Below are 23268 nucleotides of genomic sequence, written 5' to 3'. Positions count from 1 at the left end.
AAATTTTCAATGAGGCTGGGTCACGGGCGGTCACCCGGGGTATTTACTAACTTATCTGCTCTGTGGTAGCATGTGTACCACGATGAGTAGCCTGGTAATATGTCTTATTTAAATCAAGTAGAAGAGAAGCACCATGGACAATATTAAGAGTGCAGTCTGTGGTAAAACGTGTGCACATGTAGTGCAAGTGTGTACGATGTCTCGCTAAAGGCATGCAAACGCTCAAATGATGCAAGTTTTCCCATGCCTTCCATTTTCTGCACCAGCTCACACACGTTCTTCCTCGTAATACATATCCCAGTGCACGGTTTTACTGCTCGCTGTGAGGCTGCGGATCACTTATGCTGCTGATGAAGTGGTGAGATAGCGAGGGGAAGTTGTTTTTTTTCTTCATTTCTTTTTTTATTTGCACAGTGATGGACTGTTTCTCAGGATGAGCTTGACTGGGATCCCCCTGTCTCAGCTGGGTTAGCCTGCTAAATGGAGTGTGTGTGCTGGGGTAGCATGCATGACCCGTTTACATGTTCAGGTGCTCTACCCAGTGTCTCTGTGCATCTGCATCATTAGTACGTCTTAAATTGGTCTTTTAAGCAGACGTTGTAGTTCCGTTTCCTAAAACTCGAGCCTTTATTAAATGATTGGAATCATCAACCCATCGCAGCTTTTGATGGGTTCACACAAAAAACTGTACACAGGCTTCAACATTGCGACGCTCCACAGGAGGCAAAAGCGAAACAAACTGGAGGATCTCAAAGTGCACGTGAGCTGCGGTGTCTTGGTTGTAAATCTTTATGCCCCCGTCACCTTTCCTGCCTTGCAGTGTGGACTTTTCCCTACGGGATCGTTATCTGTCTGAATCAATTGTTACAGCAGTTGGTGCGCTCAGACACACGTGTGACAATAAGGCTTCTGAGAAAATGTGACACTCTTGACTTTATAACAATTGTCAATTTTTATATATATAAATTCTCCCCGTGTTTGCGTGGGTTCTCTCCGGGTACTCCGGCTTCCTCCCACTGTCCAAAGACATGCACTTAGTGGGGATAGGTTAATTGGTTAATCCAAATTGCCCATAGGTGTGAATGTGCGAGTGAATGTGAGTGCGAATGGTTGTCTGTCCCTGTGTGTTGGCCCTGCGACAGACTGGCGACCTGTCCAGGGTGTACCCCGCCTCTCGCCCTATGACAGCTGGGATAGGCTCCAGCGCCCCCCGCGACCCTGAACAGGATAAGCGGACGCGAATGGATGGATGGATGGATATATATAATATACATTTTTTCCCCCCCATGTTGTATCAAAACCTTAATCACATATTTATCATTACTAACCACATAATTTTGCCTAATCTGAACCAAACCTCACGTTCCACCATGAAGCAGGGATTTGAATATAAAGGCTTCTGTCAGTTACATTTCATTCTGTTGTTGAATCCAGATGACTCGTTGGTGAGGAGTGCAGACATCGTGTTGGCTCACAGGAGATATTCTTTGCAAACAGGCTGCTGATGCTCGCGAGCTACAGCAGATTATCCACTTACTAGACTGGTGCATTTTCAAAGTGCCCTTGAATAAGGTACAGAAAGCCAAATTGCCACCAATGCATCCATCGCTGGAGTATTTGTGCGTGATAGACGAGGCTCTTAAAAGCGCATGAAATCAAGTGATGTAGGAATGTTTCTCATACTGTCAGTACTAGTACTAGGAAAGCACTACTTTATCATTTATGCACATAGTGAAATCGCACACCTCAGCTCATGCAGCCTGTGCTTACCTGAGGTTTCACTGTAGGTGAAGTTTAAGCTGCAGCTGTGCACTCAGGTCGTCACAGGGTAAATAATTCATGCTGAAGCAAAAACTTTTCTTTTTTAATGACACTTTGTAATAAGCCGTTGTGTGTGTGTTTGCTTTTGTATCCAGCTGTAACACGCCTCTTTGACCGCACGCTGTTTTAATGGGGACTTTATGGACTCGCGGCTTCCTGTCAACTCTGTCGGAAAACTTTGCAGTTGCCTCAAACTTCTTTGAGCTGGCAGCGCCGCATTAAAGGCTCAACGACATCATTCAGTGTGAAGAATGATATGAGAAGCAGTGTTTGCTTTATTTTAAAATTTGTTTTGCTGCATTTTTTTCACTCCAACAGTCGACCAACATTTGTGCTCAGTAGCTTAAATGTCATTTAATGAAGTCGAGAATGAGTTGAGTCTGCAGCAGTTGAGTTGAGGCGAATAAATGAGCTTCCTGGAGGTTAATAAGCTGGTTTTCTTTAAGTTGGGCTATAGAGGTCTGCACACGTTACTGTTGTTATTGGTGCCCATTTATAAGGGATTATTGGAAGAGCAATGAGCAGCACACAGCATTCAACATTCAGCTTTTTTGTTTTTACCATTATAAGTAGGTTATCTTATCAGGAAGCACTAAACGTATTTGTTCACAAAATGTAAGTTTAAGTAGTTAAACACATGATTTTAGAGACAGAGAATATGAAGAGTGCAGTACTGGTGTATAAATGCGATGGGATGATGGAAAGGAGTAGATGAACGGTGCTGGGTGGGTCATTGCAGATTCCACAGCAGCCTAACTCAAGCTGTCCTTAGTTAGCAGCATAACAAAGAGACATCAAATTAATTGCAGTGATGATCCCAGGCTGGGAGCTGGTTCCACAGGAGGCCGATTTCTACTTTACAAACTCTGGGAAACACAAGCAAAGTCATACTGCAAGTATAAAATTACAAACCGCTAACAAAGCGATGTCTTAAGTTTTACTTGAAGGCCAGAGACATTCCTGAGTTAACAGAGGGGCAGAAATCTGATAAGGGAGAAAGAAAAGGGACCATTGTGATAAATCCACCCGTAATAACAACCTGCCAACTCACAAGCAGGTTCCATTTCTCTGAAAGTGTGTTTGAGAAAATGTTCAGGCCGATCTAAAATAGCTGGTAGTTGATTTTAATTTGATGCTCAGAGGCCTGTTGTTACAGTCTGAACCGCAGGATGTTAAAATAAAGATTTTATGCTTCTGTGTAAAATGAGAGGCCGCTCTGTTGCTACAGTCTGTCTCCCTGTGGGATTATGGGAAGTGTAGGCCTATTGTTAAAGCTGTTCAACTAGTATTTATCTTGTGACAGCGAGGAGGACTGAGGTCAGTGTGTGTGTGTGTTTCTCAGTTTTCCTTCCTCCAGGCTCACGCTGTATGTGAGTGCCTCTTTCTTCATGTTAACATATCATCACTGTGTGTGTGTGTGTCAGTGGTTTCTGTCTCATCAGGATGTCTGTGTCCTGACTGGTTCGTCTTCTCAGTTCCCCTCTGCCTCTTTCCCCCCACATCCTGTTTTACACACATGTAACACACACGGACACACAAACACACACCTCGCTCCTCGTTCATCTGAAGCTGAAAGCACCGACACTGCTGAGGCTTTTAAAAACATCACTCGCATACAGTAATCACTGATTACACCAGAATACAGCTTGTTGTTATTTTTAGTGATGACAGTTTGAGCATCCCTGACAGAAGGCTACAGCAGACTAAAGGAAGAGTGGAGTAACTGGAAAAAATGTACTCGCTGATATGATGAGCTGAAGAAACAAGAGAAACGAGGGGCTGCATAAAAAGGAGACAGACAAATGAAAGTTTTTAAGACAGAGATAAAAGGTCTTATAGACAGAACGAACTTTAACCCCGATCTTTACTGTACGCTGAGCTGTACCTGTGTGAAGGAGCGTTTCCATCCTGAAACCTTTGTGTGCTTAAACTTTGTCAAAACTAAGTAAATGAGTATCTATGTATTTACTAAGATAATGAGTAGAGATATTGGACTGCCCTTACATGTTTGAGACTTTTGTGCACGTCTGTTTTCCCGTTCCAGCTGTTTAGAGACGGCACAGCTACCATGTGTCTGGTTAAACACACAATTTCAATTCAGTTTTATTTATATAGCACCAAATCACAACAACAGTCGCCTCAAGGCGCTTTATATTGTACAGTAGATCGTACAATAATACAGAGAAGAGCCCAACAATCATATGACCCCCTATGAGCAGCACTTTGGCAACAGTGGGAAGGAAAAACTCCCTTTTAACAGGAAGAAACCTCCGGCAGAACCAGGCTCAGGGAGGGGCGGGGCCATCTGCTGCGACCGGTTGGGGAGAGAGAAGGAAAACAGGATAAAGACATGCTGTGGAAGAGAGACAGAGATTAATAACAGGTATGGTTCAATGCAGAGAGGTCTGTTAACACATAGTGAGTGAGAAAGGTGACTGGAAAGGGAAAACTCAATGCATCATGGGAATCCCCCGGCAGCCTGCGTCTATTGCAGCATAACTAAGGGAGGATTCAGGGTCACCTGGTCCAGCCCTAACTATATGCTTTAGCAAAAAGGAAAGTTTGAAGCCTAATCTTGAAAGTAGAGATAGTGTCTGTCTCCTGAATCCAAACTGGAAGCTGGTTCCACAGAAGAGTGGCCTGAAAACTGAAGGCTCTGCCTCCCATTCTACTTTTAAATACTCTAGGAACAACAACTAGGCCTGCAGAGCGAGAGCAAAGTGATCAAATGGGGTAATATGATAAAAAATATATGCAGATTGATGCTGTTGCTTTTCATTTTAGGTCTCAGTCACACAGGTCTAGAGTCGCGTCAGCAACCTCTTGGCAAAATCCAGCAATCGCTCATCAACTGGTTGCTGAACGTTGGTTAGTTGTCACTGGTAGAAATCAGTTACAAATAGGGTGCTAACTGCTTGTGATTGCTTATGTGTAGCAGATCGCTGCAGTTGCATGCAGTTTGCATGGAAGTTGCTGAAATGTCTGCAAACACACACCTCTAAGTGTTAGTGAAATATTGAGAAAGTCTGCCTTCAGAGTAAAAGCTACCACTGAGCAGGGAGCTGACGACTATTTGCAGACAAACTGATGACTGTAGCAGCGACATCTGTGGCGGCAAGGCGGGCGCTGACCGGTCTTTATGGCTGTGTGACTGAGGCTGATTACCAGGTCGCTAACATGAGGAAGTGTTGGCTGTATTCCTCTGCTTTTTGTCTTAGGTCAGCTAAACTGTAAGAGCAAAGATCTAAGCACTGAAGGCTTTGTTTCCAGGGAGTGATGCAGGACTTCTCTCCTTTTACACATGAACAAATGCCAAGTGATTATCAGAACAGTTTCTCATTTTTATCTCAGCCATCTAATCAACCAGAATATTGTTTCAGGGTAATCACGGAGCTGCTGTACACAGACTGATGAGTTTAATAGTTTTATAGTATCCAATTATCAGTGTAGAAATAGATTTATCCATGTATAATATAGTTTGTATTTGTTCCACTTTTATAATAGTTTAAACCTGTCTGAGAGAAATGTAGCTCGCTGCTGCGTGGTAAAGCTGACAGTGGTTTAAATATTTGTTAGTGGTTAAATTAATAATGTCAGCACAGTCGAGGTTGTTTGAGGAATAAGAACCTATTCATTTCTAGGACTCAGTCTTTGTGCTGCACAGTGTTACACAGGAGTAAAAGCTGAGCACACTGTGCTTCCTTCAGCTCTTCACCGAGCTGGAACAGCAGCATTCAGCCTGACATGTCAGTTGGTTTTCCAGGTAAATCTGGGCTCCAGGGGACGTGTGTCATCACAGCCGCACCAGCCCGCGTGCTAATAGGATAAACACCAGTGTCCTCTTGCAAAAGAGTCCCAGTGTTTACCCATCTCACCCAACCGTTTGGACGTTATTCAGGTAACAGTATTTGCCCAACATTCACAATCACAGAGATTGTCCTGAGGGTTTTGGATGAACAATCATCACCATTAAGACCCCAGATAATGAGCTTTTCTTATCCTTGGTCTGGCTTTGAACAGACTTTGATGAGGACAAACGGTGAAACAGCTGCACGGCCTTCGCTTTAGGTTTTCACTGAGGCAGTAAGAGGACAGGCTGAACACAACTCGTGCTGTCTCTTCATGCAAATACTTTTGGTTTGACGTGTCGAGTCCAACAACATCCGCCTAAAATTAAAAACAATAATAATAATTATTATTGCAAAAGGTCCAAGGATCTGTTTCTGGACTTTTAAATTCATATTTGGACTAAATCCATACTCCTCAAGAAGTCAGAACATAAAAAAATAATGCTTTATAATGGTGACATTATCTTCAGTTCGATCAGGTTTGGCATTTCCATACAGGGCTGTGGTTTCTCATCATATTTCCTGATAAATCAGGAGACTCCGTTTATCTTTAAAACATCCCTTTGCAATCAGTAAATCTCACTCTGCGTGTCAGGCAGTGTTTGTGGGGTTTTTTTAGGATGTAGTTCATGTGAAAACTGCAGAGTGGATTTTCTAAAAGTTTCCAGAATAAAAAGAAGGAACTTAAATGGTAAATTACTGTTAAATCTCAAATCCCATCCTGGCCTCTGCTGTCTGCTGTTAATGTTGGTCGACGAATGAAAAATGTTTATGAAATTGGCAAACAGTAATTTAAAAATACTGGTTTGTGGTGTTTAAACTGTCCCTTTCATGCTTTTTCTTATTTCCTGTCCAGTTATATGCTGCTACAGCAGCTCCTGGCTTGTCTTTTTTTAAACAATCATATGCTTTTGTACGATATCATAGAGATATCTCCAATACGGCCACACCAGGAACGCTGAGTGAGCACAGGAGGCGAAATGAGCTCGAGACAGAATGAAGTGAGGGGCTGTATAAGAAAAATAAAGAATGTTTTGCTTCATGCATCATCAGCACTCAATAAGATGTTAAATTTATCTTTTTGTGCCAAGACAAACTGTCGTGATCGAGGGTTTGCTCCCCTTTTTTTAAAATCCTGCGATTTCCAAGACTTCCAGTGTCACAAAGTTGTGAGTCAGTCTGTCCGTCAGTGCAGGTGTGAACACCTCCTGAATAGCAAAAAGCAAGCACACTGCAGTGTAGCATCAGCGCTTGAGCAGGAAACTGTGTCAGTGCACACTCTCAGAGCCACAAACACCACCTGTTGATCTCGCTGTGACGATGGCGACGGCTGCCTCTTGTTGTGCAGCTGGGTGTATTTGCAGCAGAGCGCCCGCTCCTCTTAGATGCGGCTCATCAGTATGCGTCGGGGTTTGGTTGACGAGTCTGGAACATGTCGCTGCGGTGAACACGTCACAAATCATGACTGCGGCGCTGTCTTCTTCTCCTTCTCGCCTCAGCTCGATCGATCGGTCCGATTTTTGCCCGTGCATGAAACGGACCGGCTGCTGTGAGCCAGGTTGTGTTACGGTGTGCGTTTCTCTCTGCCTGTCTGTTTCGTTATCTTTAGCTGCATCATTCGCTCGCCTCCCCTCAATTCAAGTGAATTCAATTCATTAGCGTTCATTGCCATGAATGTTACATGACCTGAAAACAGGGCTGGGTATAAATGACTGTAGATGTACGACACACATGTTGGAGAGCCTTTCTTCTTCTTCTTCTTCTTTTCTTTTCACTCCTTTTTGCGTCTTCTCGTCTCTCTGTGAAGCTGTGGCTCGTGGGAGCGGCCCCGAGCGACCCTGTGGGATAAATCCATTTTAGAAACCCGAAATCCTGACAGGTAGTTTTTTTTTTTTTCTGCATGAGAAAGTGAGAGAGAGGGTGAAAACGACGGAGGAGTGCGTGCATGTGCAAACACACATTCAGCAGGGAGCAGAGAGGGAAGCAGGCAGGAGCCTCCCAGGCATTTTACTCATGTAGAGAATGTAATGAAATCTGAGCCACTCTTCCTCCCCTCTCCTCCTCCTCCTCTTTTTCCTCACTCCCCTCATCCTCCTCCTGCTCTACAAATATGGCAGTGAGAGGACAGCAGACAAAGGCACAAGCTTTGGTTGGTGAAACTTGTGGTAATTGTTAACTCACTGGCTTATCGTGTCGTGTTCACAGGAGAGGCTTTATTGGTTTAGTGGGTGTGATTGATTATTCTGATTCGCTCACAGGAAGACCTGATGATTGGTTACTGTCACATATAGTATGACATCATGTGGCAGCACATTCAACCTTGACAATATACTGGTATTGACTGTCAGTGGATCTCAGAGTGATGAGTAACATTTAGAGGCACTTGTTGTTGTGATATTCAGACTTGAACTTTTTTCGGGAGCATGTGTTGCAAATGTTGACAAATTAGGAAGCATAATTTTACTGTTCTCGTTACTCTTCAGCTTCATTCAGCAGCGATTTGTGACGCCTTAAAAGTTAGCATCCCGTCTGTGTTTTCAGAAGTTGCATTAAAGTTGTTTTCACTCTAAACGTCTTATAAATTGTTTAATTTGAGTGAGTATTACAGGCCCAAAGAGCATTGTTTGGTGGTTTAATAGAATTGTTTGCTTTTGGATGGACCCGACCCCTGTGGGAACTAATTACCCATAATAAACTATATTTAAAAAAAGGAGTTTAAACCAGCTCTACCTCGACCTGCTACAGATGGGAAATGCCTGCATCTTGCTGCAGCAGCATTAATGTGTCGTGGTTGGGGACAATTTTAGCAGGATTCTTTCTTTCACTTAAGCTTCTTCAGTTCTAAGAACAAGTGGTGGAGAGTCTCAGGTATTTAAACCTTAGTGGGAGTTTCCCTCGAGAGGATTGTTGACCCGCTATTGATCATGTGCCTCATCACATGATCCAAGTGGTGAAACAGTGTGTGGGTCATTATCAGCAGAGGTTTCAGGTGAAACCAGACCTGCAGGATTAACGTGTTCTTTCATATTGTTTACACCAAATTCTGTGTCGTGGTCTTAGTCATGCTTTCTGTAACCCTTTTGGACCTTTCTCTGTAAACCAGGGGTCGGGAACTCCAGGCCTCGAGGGCCGGTGTCCTGCAGGTTTTAGATGTGTCCTTGATCCAACACAGCTGATTTAAATGGCTAAATTACCTCCTCAACATGTCTTGAACTTCTCCAGAGGCCTGGTAACGAACTAATCATGTGTTTCAGGTGTGTTGAAGGGTGAGATCTAAAACCTGCAGGACTCCGGCCCTCGAGGCCTGGAGTTCCCCCATCCCTGCTGTAAACCAGAGAGATGTTTGTGCGGTAGATCAGCAGTACTGCACAATCTCATACCAACAATAGGTTGTCTTGACCACGCCTCCATACCTAAATGCTTTAGGTTGCTACCATGTGATTGGCTAATTAGATATTTGCGTTAACAAGTAGTGGAAGAAGTGTTACAATGTGTCAATGAGTGTAAAGATCAGATCAAAATAAGACCATAGCAGCATTTAAAAAGGGACCTGACCTTCAAAGGTCAGATTTAAGAAAAGGGGAACTTCTTCCATCCTAATCAAACTGAAATGTCCCAGTGAAACCACACCAGTAACATTGTTGATCATCACTGTGTACGTGAGAACCAAACTGTGTGTAAATCCCCAGCTCACAGATGGAGCTCCTTTGCGTTTCTAACCCCTGGAATAGAAGATGCTAACTACGTTTCAGACAGGGGTTACATTTTGCTCTGTATAACTGTTGAAACAAACCTTCCTCCGATGAGTCGGCCTGATACACTCGTCCACTCTGGACTTACAAGGATTAACAGTGTATGTCCCAAACCTCTCACTTTCCTTTAATTTCTGCCTCTTGCTCTTGGGCCCTTCCTCCTGTCTGGGCTGTGCCCCGAGCTTTACACAGTCCAACCGTCATATCAACACTTATTTCCTGTCTGTGAGGAAACCGATGTTATGATTTCTGCTGAAATTCAAAAAGGATTTGTCTTTGCTTCAGTTACTTATTAGAAAGAAAAAAAGTACCTAAGGCTTGGACAGGGTCAGCTGACATGTAGGAAGTAACGGTAATGAAATCAGGGAATTAAAAACTGGTTTGAGGTCCTCGGTGATGAGTCTCTTATGGGAAGGGATGATCGGTGTCTCTGAAAGGTTGCTGGTCTGATAACTGATGCTGGCATGTGTTGATGTAGAGTACAATAATAGATTATTGGAGGAATGCAGATAAATTAAGCAATATTAAGACTGTCCCTTTAATCGAACGAGCTCTAGTTAGAATCTGCACGTGTTTACTTTGCTCTGCCAAAGCAGGAAAACGCCTCCTTACAAAAAGAATGGTTTGTCTATTCTGACGTGTCTCTTTATTAGCGTCTTGTTAGGTTTCTTCAACCATAATCACATAAACAGATACCTGTAGCTGGATGTGTGCGGAGGCTGCATTCCACCTGTCACTTTTTGAAGAGCAGCTGGAGGAGACGTTATGGGAACAACGGAGGGACGAGGAGGGATTTCTTCCCAGTGCGCTCCCCCTCTGTCAGCTCTCCTAAAACACCATCCTTCCCCACACCAAATCATTTTGCTGGATTTTTATTATTTTCACCTTTTTTTCCCCGACTTTCTTTCTTTTCTTTTTTTTTTGTCTTTTAACCGAGGTGAATGAGAAGGTGGCGGACACCATGTGAGGAGGTGGGTGGTGGTTTATGGATCTTAATGGGCTCATCTAAATGTAAATGAGTACCGAGGAGTACACAGGATGTCTCTTTCTAACGGTCTGCTGCTGGGAAAGCAGAATGTTTAGAAAGAGGTAAATTGTGTTGAGTTGCAGAGTTCGTCTGAGCTCATTCTAAAGGCAAGACTGAGGACGGGCACTCAGAGGTGCTGTGTGTGTCATTTTACCATCACTTACTCATGATAACATCAGTTTGGAGACATTAGAGTAAAGACACAGGATTTGTCCTAAGAGATTTTGAGCCTGTGTGTCAGATCAAGAGACTCTGAGGTTTCAGCCTGCACTGCATAAAACAGAGCGGGCACTTACTGGACGGGTTGGCAGGAGGCACACTGGCAACAGCACTAACAGCTGACCACCTGTTTTGAATAAATACTGGCTGTTAACAGCTCCGTTGATCTTCTGTTACAGGCTGAGTTTATAGAAGAGGTGTAACCTTAACATTTCCATGTGGATTTGTGTTAAGAAGGTTTCAAACAGCCATATTTGAAATAAGCCTGTTGACTGTTTTACCCAATTAAAGAGCAGAAAAGAAGGGCCACAGATTCCTAAATCTGCCCTGAGACGGAGGTACGGTTCTGGCTGTGAGGCTCGAAGGTGTTTAGTTTAAGTTCACAGACTAAGAACAAAGACGAAAACAGTTTATTACGGTCTGTTAGTTCTGGAGAAGAGACTATTTGGGATATACCAACTGTGAAATTCTGATTCAGGGATGTTTAACATAAGTGATGTTTTTCTTGTGCTTTTCTTTGTTTTGTTTTCCGTTTCCTTTTTTCCCGGGAATCAGAATATTTTATCATTTAAAAAGAAAAAGAACTATTGAACTATATGTTTGATGGACTCCAGCAGCAAAACCAGACTGTTTGTGTCGGGGTGGGTTTGCTGACACATGTAGAAGTACACCATCGTGTTTCCAGCTCGAAAAGGTTGTTAAAATGAGTCCATGTGGGAATCACAACAGTAGAATAAAACTTCGGAAGGATCTTTATGAACTGAGTTTCTTTTCATGTAATTTCTGTTAACTTGTATCTGTATTAGTCTGATGTAGTTCATGCACAGCTGTTCCCACAGTACATATTTCCAAGACAGGAGAAATATTACTTATATTTCATTTAGGATTGTAATGCTAATATATTGCTGTATTATATTGCTCTTATTGCACTAAAGACACTATCTGGTATAAAATAGTCATAATTTGTGTATTTTTGACCAATGAATGACCAGCTGCTGTGTTAGCAGGTCAAACAGGGATTTGGGTTGTTGATATCGGCCCACCACTGCAGATACAACCACCCATGGTCTGCCTGCCTGAGTGTGTGTGTGTGTGTCATGGGGATTAGCTACATTAGCCATGTTAGATACACACATGTGGCTGGCACAGATGCTGTGGAAACTCAATCTGTACAGTTGGAACGATTGGGGTCACCAGAGGTGGTTGAGCGCCAGCTGTGTGTGCGTGCGTGCGTGCGTGCGTGCGTGCGTGCGCGTGTGTGTGCGTGTGTGCGTGTGTGTACCCCTGCTGGTATAACTAAGGCATAGCTAAGGTTTCTGGGATCCCAGTTGCCAGAGCCCAGTCTGAGGCATTCACGGCTGCAGGGTGACGTCCAGCTGCAGTTGCTGCTGCTGTTGTTACTTAATCCGAATGAGAGGGAAACAAAGTGCAGCAACACCGTGAACTATTCAAACTATGTTGGACTGTTTGATGTTTTTGTCTTAATTTGTTGCAGATGATGTTTTCCTGAAATACACATGGAGCGAACACGCTGAGCCACGGTGCACTAATTATTACCATCACATGATGTTTATTTCTTCACTAACAGCGCGATAGTCTCGAGTCTGGTGTTTACATTTGAAGTGCTAAATGTTACCTGAATTTATCTCAGTTTAGCGGCTAATGTTTAGGCGTGGTTTTTAATTCGGCACGGTCTAGCACAGGGGATGTCAAACATAAGGCCAGGGGGCCATAATCGGCCTGGCGAAGACTTTAATCCAGCCCCACAGGACTGCTTTTTAAAAAATTGAAGAAAGACAAAGATTTTGGACTTATAAGTGTGTTTTAATGTATTTTACAGCTTTATCTTTACTGATAAAGACCTCCCACATGACCATTAATGCTACACCAAAGTAATTAGTTAATAGAAAAGTTAAACGGTGAAGAATTTTCTGTAAATTAACAAAAACTTTCAGTTTTTTCAGCTCATGGTGTAAATTAAGTTTGAGATTCTGGTCCAGACTGTAACTTTAATCATCCTGACTTCATCATTAAATCCTAAATAGTCCAGAGTTTTATTCCTGAATGAAAGTGCAGATTTCTTCAGTGTGACTTTGGCATTGCTCTCTTCATGGATGAGTTTAAGGGAAAAAATGCTCCCTTTTTTCTATCTGATATTTTAAATAAATCATTATTTAACTTAAATTGTTCTGTTGTTGCCTCTTAACATGCAAAATGACTTTCATTCTCAGTGGGGATGGCGTCTTTTTCTGAGTACTCGTGCTAATATCCAGTTTCTGCACTCAAACCAAAAATATCCTCTTTTTTCTTCACGTCTTTGAAGAAGAAGAAGAGTGAAAGGTTTTGAGGTGTTTTTGATGTGCTAAGTGTTCTGTCGAGTAAACCCTGTGATCCTTCCTCTGCACGATCTTATTATTTTCTCCTTCCTCGTCTTCACCATCAGCTCACCCTGCAGGCCATTTTTCAAATACCATTGCGACTGAATCTGAGCTTTTGCCGTGTTTCACACCCAGTTCCTGTGGTCGCATCAGACTCCTCTGGCAGTCACACCCTTGGATTTCCCGCTTGTGCAGCCGCACAGCTTCAAATCTGCTCTGAACTGTAGGAATCTGGGATAAACTGAAGGTTGACTCGTTGAAGGGGAAATGTGCTGCTTTCAGTGTCATTTCTGCTTATAGAAGATCGCATTTTTTTTTCTTCAGTCTTCCATCCACATGAATTCCACTTCAGCTGTAAAATGACGGCGCACTCTGCTGCCAGACTCACTCATTATCTCGTTGCACAGAGAGAAGAAAACTTTTTTCCTCCTTTTTGAAGGAGTTTCGGGAAAGTCGATGAGACGTCTCGTCCACCCATCCAACGCAAACCGACTCCAAACTCATCTGCCCGCTTTGCTCTGTGGCAGCTGGCATTTCTTCCTCTCTGGTTGTCTAATATTTATGGTTGCAGCCATGTTTGATTTGGGCTTACGCCTGGTGTGTGAATGGCGCTTCATCAACGTTAGATTAGTTTCTGTGCTCCAGCGTTCTCCAACACATTGAGCAGTGTGGGAGTCTATTAGCAGCGGTCGTGTGACAGCAATCCGAACAACCAAAGTGGGATGGAGGGATATGAGAAGGCAGAGGGGGAAAAAAGATTCCTAAACAAAAAGAGGCCTCTGTTCTGCTGCAGAGGAGGAACGGCGTCTTCTCGAGTGAGAAACTGAGTGGTAGTTTTAAAGGGCCGCACTCCTCTCAGATTAAAACCACATTGTTTTAGCAGCACACGCTGGTATTTCCTCTCCGTCGGGCCGCTCAGAGCTTCTGGGTGGAGCACGGGAGGGGGGAACGCGAGTGCCTAAGCAGCACTGCAGCTGACTATCAACAGCAGCACATGGAAATGCCTCGGCTGCTCCCACCGTGCCAGGCCAGAAACAACTGTAATATTCTAGAGAGACAGACATCGCCAGTCGTTAGGTCCTGGAGGGCTGAAGGGTGCTCTGGTTGAGGTTCCCCGGCTCCATCTGTCAGCTGGAATAAAATTCAAATGCAATTCTGGCTAGCTCGGGTTTGCAGGGATCCCTGTAACACGGGCAAACCACAGCTTGTTGCATTTCTGTGTATCAGAGTTTTCATGTCATTTCGGCTGAAAATGGGAATGATCTTGCACCTCCTATCTCTCAGATCAGTTAAACAGCTTCAGAATAACACTGATTTGGTCATTTGCTGGGCCAGATGTGTGCACACCTCTGACTTTTATTTATCTTTAAAATGAGCTGCTTCTGAAATCTGCAGTAATAAAACCATGTGGCTGGTGTGTTGAAGATGCCTCTGCTGCTGCCAGCACAGCTTGGACCAGTCGGTTCATGGATTCCGGACTTTACGGGGTGTCCTGCTGTGCCTGGCACGAGGATGCTGGCAGTGAATGGTTTGGGGATTGTGGATTGCAGGGTGAGGCATAAGCATGGACTGGGCTCGTTCCAGTGCTTCCAGTTTTTGTGGCGTGGGTGCAAGGTTTTCCCAGCAGAGCACTGAAGAAGAGATGATGAGTGGTATTGACTTCAAGTGTTAGTGGTCTTAATGTTGTAGTTAATTATTAGTTATTAGCCATAGTTACTCACTTAGATGGTCTGGTTAGACACCAGCAAAGTTGGTATCTGATATTTATCACATTAAACAAACTCCTTATAAACCAGAGATGGACACAGTAAATGTCTATGTAGTCATTGATATAGTGAGCTGGATATAGGTGCTATAGAGCCGCGGTCCCGAATCTTTTTTGCTCCACGAACCGGTTTAATGTCGGACAATATTTTCATGGACCGGCCTTTAAGGTGTCGCAGATAAATACAATAAAATAAAATGCTGTAGAAACAACAGGAAACGCATCTAAAAACATTTTTGGATTTCGGGTGAAACACAAATCTAATTACTGCCAAGACTGATCTTTGTAAGACAGGATACTTACAAATAATTTATTTAAGAATTCCCCAAAATATTCAAAAGAAAGGGAAGAACTCAGCCGTAACATGAGGTTAAGTTTGAACCTTTTTCCTTCTCTGTTAAAAATAATAGTGATAACAGCTGTGTATAAATATAAAGTACATGCAGTTTTAATAACTTAAGCAGTTAGACCAAAGTCCTCCTTTGATGCTTTATGCTGACTACTGACTGCAGCCTAGTGGCTCACGTTATTACCCAGAATGCCATTTGGCAGTAAACACTGTAGCACCGATTCTGCGATTTCTGGCCGGAGATGCGTTAGTTCCCATGAGCGTTCAGGAAGAGCTCGCCGTATCTGGTGTCTGGCTGTGAAAAGCTAAAGTGGTGTTTTCACAGATCCGGTGGATTATACAGTTGTATGTGTCTATATGTGAGCATATGTGTAATCTTCAGGGATTAAGATGACTCCAGTCCAGCCAGAGCAGAGGGATTGTGGGCAGCTGTGATTGTGGACAGCGAGGTTTAAAAAACCCAAACAGCGATTTTAATCCAAAGCTGGAAAACTGTAGCAATCCTCACACAAGCTTATTTTTCTAACCGTTAGCACAACCCCTGCTCTAAAGGGCTTATGATCGGTTTAACCTGGAGATTTATTTACCCATTGAAAGCTAACTGAGCACACATGTTCTTTTCCAGCAACGCCCTGCTCCAGAATTCACACATTTACACAGCCAGTCATCTGCCGGAGGCCAGCGAGCTTCTCGACTGGAGCCAACTGGGACATGTTTATTATTGAAAGAGTCCATGACGGGATGGTAGCTGCTAAGAGTCTCAATAGTCTCTTTCCACACCCAAACTTTCTAACCACGTGTAGACATTTGAACTATTGACCTCAGGTTTTCTGAACTTTTAGCGCCTGATCGGCACCTTTTGCTTTGGGTAGACATGGCTGGACTTTTCAGAGCTATAATGCACTTCATTCATATACTCATATACTTCATTATATTATATGCTACTATAAACTAAAAGCAGTGTTGCCGAAGCAGTATGCTACACTGATTGGCCACGACACTGCTGCTGCTTTATAAACAAAAACAATTTACCTGCTTGTCACTGATTATGTGTCCTTGTTGCAGATGTTCAGTTGCTGTATATGTGTGTAGTTACAGGTACGTGTTTTTGTACGAGTGTCACCTGTCTGAGTTGTATCATCGGTGACCTGAAGTTGTTCTCTAGCTCTTGTATGATGTTCTTTACATGTAGCGGATGACTGAGTGAGTAAAGTCGCCCTTTGGCTTGTGGTACACGTTTGAAGATCTATTAATGAGGCTTTTGTTACCTTCTTATTTTAAAAGTTGAAGATGTTCGGATAAAAGCGGACACGTCGGCAAGTTTTCAGCTAACAGTAGCACTAGCTAGCCTGCTATCTGTCAGCTGGTTTTAATGCGTTTTCCACATTCCTGTGACACACCCCTTTATCCATTCATGCATACACAGAGGGTTGCTGTAACCTTTTAAATTCATGGATCAATATAACGTTTTACTTTCAAAACTTACGATGGTCCCTGTGCTCAGTGTCCCGCTCCCCTTTGGTTGTTCCACACTTCTGCCAGCATGTCTGGAGTCACTGGAACCACTGCTGTTGTTGTGCTGCTACTTGTGAATCCCTTCTTTTTAACCGTACACGTTTCCATTGTTATTGGTGACCAGCTGCGTTTGTTTAATCATGCTGCAGAACTTCAGAGAGGTAAAAACTTTAATAATAAACTGCCCTCAGACAGTTTACTGACATCCACGTGACATTGATGATGTGCTGCTTAGTTATTCTGAAATCACTCGCAGGTATTTGGGATGGTTGCTAATGTTAGACATGGAAAGCGCTACAAACCAAAATGTTTAAAATCTTAATTCCTAATCCTGCCACAGCTACACGCTCAGGAGGCGTGTAGCTGTGCTGTTGTACATTTCCTGGCTAACACAGCTGCTCAGCCACTCTGCACCCCCCTGAGATCGCAGTCAGCTACACCAAGAGCCAAAGTCTGGGTCACCACTTCCTCCATCTCCTTCCCTCCTCCTCCTTTTCTCCAAATTGCAGCTGGCGGATGTAATTGAATTAAAGAGGAAGCCTCTTCTTTGGGTTTATGTGTGCAGGAGTGCGGTTGATGTGATGTACAGCAGGAACACGGGAACATGTTTTAATTGCATATCAATAATTTTATTAGTCGCTGTTAGGGAGAGGTGACTTTTTTCTTCTTTTGTTTAAGAGTTCACTATCTGTGGTGTTTCAAAAGCTCATACCTTATAGATGTACTCTCTTTGGAGCATCCAAGTACAACAGCTGTCCGTCCATCCAATTTAATACGTCTGCCAAAGCAATCAAGAGTGTTTGCTTGAAGAAATGTTTTTTTTTTTTTTGCTCAGTCGATAGTTTCCACTCTTCCTTGTCCAAATCATTTCCTCCTTTTATTTCATGGCCAAACTCTCGGGCGTTCGAGAGTAAAAACACCCCTGCCAACAGTGACGTCACCCCCGCAGACATCACTCCGCTCCAGTCGTCGTGATCAGCCGGGTTCATCATTGAAAACCTTCCCTTTTTGTGTATCGATTGCTCATCGTGTTTCTGAAAGTACCGGAAGGTCGCGTAATTCAGGGTGCTGTACGCTCCGTTTCTTCCTGTCCTGGGGTCAGCGTGGGCAGCAGCTTTGGATCAGATTTCAGCTGCTGCTGATGGACACACAGGTTTTTGTTGTCTTTAAAGAAACAATCTGCTGTTAAGTGTCTGAGAAGATGGTGGATTTTTAGAGAATATTGTTGAATGCAGGAATTAATTACTGCACCACTAACTCAATATCGATATACTGAAGGAAAAAAACCCAAAAACCAATGCCTCGAGCTCCAGAAGTTTTCTATTGTTTTGTTCAACATTCAAACATCTGAAACCACTTGCAGTGTCATCACTCCATCTTTCTGCTGTTAAACAGTGTGTTCGATATTTTCCTGAAAAGCTTAATAATGATTTCCAAGCATGGAAATGCTGCAGCTGTCAGCTTTTACGTTGGATGGATTATTTTTAGAACCCGATAAATCGACATATCTGCTGATACATGTTGTTGTCCTTTCATAAACTGACCACTATGCAAGCTCGCAGCACGTACCGTAATTACACTTTTAACTGAATAACCTCGTGTTCTACTTGCTGTCAGAAAAGTGACGTTTTTGCAGCAGGGAGTTAAAGGGAAAGATGTTAGACTTTCCAGAAGCATCAGCAGAAAAACAACAACAATCTTCTGTGAACAGCTGGATTTTTTGGCAGGGCGTTAGCCTCATAAAGCAAATTGAACCCAACCTTTTGTGCTGTTTGCAGAAAATTGCACTGAACGAGGCAGCATTATATTCCTAAAAAGAAGTGCCTGTACGAGGGTGTGTGGCCTCCATTAACACATTCTGCAAATTGGGAAGCGTGCGTCTATTTTGAGGCTGTGCGGTCAGTCCTGTGGGTTCCTTCTAAGTAGCTTTTAGTAGGGTTTGATAAGACTTCAACACACACTCCTCACGTCACTGTTAAAGCCAATAGTCTTACAAGGTATTAAACCTCCATTTTCATTTTCCCTGAAGCAGCTTTTGTTTGAAGGCGTGTGAAACGCACCGGCTCCCCTGATAACGCAGCACTTTGTAGGTTATCGACAGGCAGAGGTCTGCGCTGAAGTGATCTCTATCAGATCTTTCCAGCGATGGGCCACAGACTTTTTCACATGCCAGCTCAGATCAGGTTATATCTTTAATCCTTCTTTTACCTGAAGGGCTTTCAAGATGTTTCTTTCTTCACTGCAGATGTTGTTCGTGATGGATTTGGAGATTATTTGTCATCATTTTTAGCTCGGACAAAGAGACAGAGGGCAGCATGGAGCAACGTTCATGCTGGGAGGGAGGAGAGAGATCGTCTTTTATTTTGACACGCAGGTTGTCGAGCTGTTTTTTTTTTTTTTTACAGGAAACTGAATCCCTACCAGCATTTGGACTGTTGCTAATCTTCTGACCTCAGAAAGCGCGATGAAACAAGCTTATGAAATATAATACTTTAACAGTTTTACAGTGTGTTATAAAGCATTTATAAACAGTTTATACCCAGGTACCACTTGCCTTCTTGTTTAGCGATTCGTGATGGATGTAGAGTCAGAAACAAATTAACAGTTATAAATTTGCCCGCAGCTATGCAGTAGTACTGTGCAGTAATTTAAAATGCATTAAGGCATTTTTTGTGTTACTGGTTTGAAATTTAATCTCGAGTTGGTGCACTCGTGTCGATACACTTCGTATGCAGCGCTGCATAAAAATACAGACTAAATCAGAGCAAACGTAAAATCAAAAAATAAAATAAATGCATCAGCAATGTTTCAGAAACTGATGAACAGGCAAAAACACATGAAGTCTGGACTCCCACTCCATCTTTGGAGGCTTCTTTTCTCGAGCAGGTAGAAATTTGAGGTATTTTTTTCATGTCAGAGTGACGAGCAGCATTTCAGATCCCACACGTCAGTTAATCAGTTATCGAGCGATGCTAATGGATAAATTAAGCTTAGACCGAGCGCCAAAACCAAAGGAGGTACTAGACTGGACCTTGGAGCTTCCCCACTGCTATCAGACTCTTGAACAGCTGATTTATTTTAACAGTAATAATAATTTTTGCACATCAGGTCATCTCACATATCAAACCAGCATATTAAGCTCATAGCTCCTTTGCACATAAATATATTTAACACTTCAACTTATTTTTTTGTCTCCACTTATTATTGATGCTTTTTCTTTGCACACGTGACAATAAACACTTTGAATCTTTGGAGCTTCTGCAGTTTTTGCTCTTTTGTTCTCAGGATCTACGGCTCATTGTCAGCTGAGTGTGTGAATCTGAGGAGGCTTCAATTGGACTCCATGATTGGTGTGAACTCCAGGCCTTTTGTCCTCTTAGCACCATCACTGTGATGAATCAAGGGGCCACTATTTAAACCTGTTGTAGTTTTGTTGGTTACATTGTTTGATAAAGCTGATAAAAGTGTGTGATCTGCGGTTCCTGCAGCAGAGATGAGAGGGAGGTTTATAACGGAGTGAGTGACTGAGTACGTGCATCACTTATGTGTTTATCAGAAATCCAACTGTCACCATCTCAGCCCTGAAGGTAAATATCGTCTGACGGCCGGCTCGACTTGAAGCACAGGTGCAAGCTTGAGCGTTTATGTGCACGAAGAGACGCCGCCAGTGTCAGATATCAAAGGTGATCCTGTTCTATTTTGGGAACCTCTTTTGTAGGCAAATTTTACCGGCTATAGGATCCTGGTCTGTGGCTGACACACACACACACACACACACACACACACACACACACACACACCCCTTTATGCTCAAATGTCTTTAAAAAACATTTTCTCTTACTGTAAAAACAGCTTCCACGTGACATTTGATAAGCACAGTCCGTGTGTTTCCCTGTTCTATTTAGGGAATCATGACAGCATGCAAATTTGTTCTGGCTGCAGGACCTGCACGCTCTCACTGTACACACAGCTCTCATAACCTGTTTAAACCTGGCATCCTTTAAAAAAAACAAAAAACTTTCACATCACCTTTTACTGCTAACTCGAAGCTGCTGGCAGCAGCTGTAGGGAAGCAAGTCTTTCTTTAAACCTGTCCAGGGTTGACACTGACTTACTTAACCTGGGATGTGACCGAGCTCGCTTATTTATGTACTGCAATCCGATCACAATGCATGCATGCGGCATAGCCAGTGCATTTAAATGGCAGCTGTAAAAAGCAGAAATGACCTCCAGCTTGTTCAGCTGTTCACTAGGTGTTAAAATCTTACTTTGATTTGCTGCTTAAAGTGAATGTGACTGACTCCTTCGTTATAGTTGTCGCTGCAGCCCCTTGTCATTTCAGCTCACCTCCTTCCTCCCTTCATGAGAGCTCTCTTCCGACTTGCTTCCACTTGTAAACGAGATTAGAAAAGCAGATACTCATATTAGGGATATCCCATCTCACTGACATCACGCAGAGCCAAGAGCAGAAACAACCTTTAATAAAGTTTGAGAGCAACCTGAAGCCTGAGCCTTATAGGGGCATACTGTGACGTCACAGAAGAGACAGAAATGAAGAAAAACCAGTATAGGGCCAATCCAATAATCTGTATAACCATCTAATGAGACATGCTGAACACAAAAATGTGTTTTTGGTTTTTTCTAAATTGATTTGTAACATCCGCTGGGTGCATGTTTCAGATTATGTGTCTTAATCTAGTGTAACGGACATGTGACGATCAGCCTGGGTGATCTACTGAAAAAAGAACAAAAAACGCTGACCTTGTGACCCAAATCATCCTCAGTGAGTCGGTCCGCTCCGGTCACAAGATGCCTGAGCAGGCGGGGGGACTTTCCTCGGACATGTAGGTCAGTTTGCTGGAGCTCGGCGCTGTGAGAAGTCGACCCCTCGGGACAGCAGAGATGACCGTAAACCTTCAGTCTCTCCGTTTTTGCTCTAAATGCAGGAAATGAAGTCACTCCAGAGGATTTGTTTTTCTGGATGGTGACTTCATTATTCCGGTTTTATTAAGTTTGCTTTTTCAATGGAAAGCGATTCTACAGCTGTAAAGTCCCGTTTTGTAAAATCTGGATAATCGCACACGATGATGTCCCGTTTTAGAAAATATGTAGACAGTGCCTCGGCCTCGGCCTCTATTTTGAGCGTGGGAATATTCAGATATGTTGGATTTTCCAGTATTATTTTCTTTGCAGCAAGCATACACCAGGGGAACCCCCCCCCCAAGCAGAAAGGAGTGAGCAGAGAAGCCCTCAAAGACAAACATCTTTGTCTTTGAAGCAGAGGTGGTGGTCGCTCGTATACAAGAGCAGATGAGGCCAAAATTCCTGATTTTAACACTGTAGCTCTGCACTTCAGAGAATCAGCTGTCAAACAGATGCCCTGGATTTGCTTTTTTATTGAGTTTTGATGGTGGCACTCCTTTTTACTTTTGAACCATGCTGGCTGCTTTATGTGGCGGCTAATGCTAAAAAATTCTCATAAGACAGATTTCAGGGGGACATTTAAGACTATTGTAAGTGTTGGGGTTACACTTGTGAATCTTTGAATCGGTGGGTTTTATTTAGTCCCATTTCCCTAAGTGTGAAAAATCTGTTGTGCAGTCTGCCTTCTACAAAAACCCTTTGAAAGAAAAAGCTCACTGAATTTGAGTTCAATGCTATAAAGGATGCCACCTTTGCAGGAATCAATCCCCACCCCCAAATCTGAAATAATTTTTTGATAGTTCAGGCTTTTCACTTTGACACAGTCGAATACGTCCAGTTTTCAAACCATACTGAACTGTGCTCTCATGTAAGAAAGGATGTGAATCATTGTTTCAGATTTTCCTGTGAAATTCAGCTCGTTCCAGTTAAAATAAAGATATTTGAGCCAATCATTACAGTAAAAATGGAATCTTTGTTGCCCCTCCTGTGTGCTGGCAGTCGTTGTAACCCCAGGAGAAGTTACAGATCCCGAGTGGTCGAAGGCTCGAGATGTGAGAAAAAACCCGGCAGCAGGAGTGTGTGTGTGTGTGTCCTCTCTTACCTCACTGTGAAGTCAGCTGACAAACAGACCAATTTGTTTATGGGGCAGCATGTTTAGGCAGGCAGTGTTGGACTGTACCAACAGGATAGGGGTGTGTGTGTCCATACTGTGAAATCAGGTGAAAAGCAGTTTTCTTCCTTCCAGGACTAAAAATGGAGGGTACACGGTGAAGTCATTGTCAGTTCACAGCTGCAGAGTGTGTGTGTGTGTGTGTGTGTGTGTATGTTGACAAGAAAAGGCAGCGTCAGTAGCTGAATGTCAGCAGACACCTTCAGCCCTTTGTCTGTGCAGACGAGGTCGACCTGCTTCCTCCTTAAAACTAATAAGCTGCTTGTCTTTGAGTGTGCATGTTAATTGAATGGGTGTGTGTGCGAGAGAGAGTGTGTGTGTGCTGCCAGTGGGGAATAAGCAACCAGTGTTTCCACACACTGGTCCACAGACGAGGACGGCGGCTCGTCTGAGCGGAGCATGAAGCTCAGTTTGCTGCTGTGTCAGTTTTTTATTCCTGCTGCCCGAAATGCTCGGTGAGTAGAAGAAAGCTGTGTGTGTGTGTGTGTGTGTGTGTGTGT

General features: G+C 43.2%; 1 protein-coding gene across 6 annotated transcripts in view; it reads left to right on the top strand.

The window, feature by feature from the left end:
• The window catches only part of LOC102293551 (disco-interacting protein 2 homolog C), a 198972-nt gene that overhangs the window by 72318 nt on the left and 103386 nt on the right, over positions 1 to 23268 (top strand). The window contains exon 1 of one of the 6 annotated variants that reach the window (XM_042213037.1): positions 20463 to 23223. The exons of the other annotated variants lie outside the window; for them this stretch is intronic. Within the exon in view, the coding sequence (XP_042068971.1) occupies positions 23217 to 23223 (7 nt within the window). The 5' untranslated portion in view covers positions 20463 to 23216. Of the gene's footprint in view, positions 1 to 20462; positions 23224 to 23268 lie in introns of those variants that run through there. 6 annotated transcript variants of the gene reach the window in all.

The sequence above is a fragment of the Haplochromis burtoni genome, unplaced genomic scaffold, assembly GCF_018398535.1.
Source record: "Haplochromis burtoni strain Fernald_Lab_line unplaced genomic scaffold, NCSU_Asbu1 Contig_410, whole genome shotgun sequence".
Taxonomy (NCBI): Eukaryota; Metazoa; Chordata; class Actinopteri; order Cichliformes; family Cichlidae; genus Haplochromis; species Haplochromis burtoni.
This window is presented reverse-complemented; position numbering and strand designations above follow the sequence as displayed.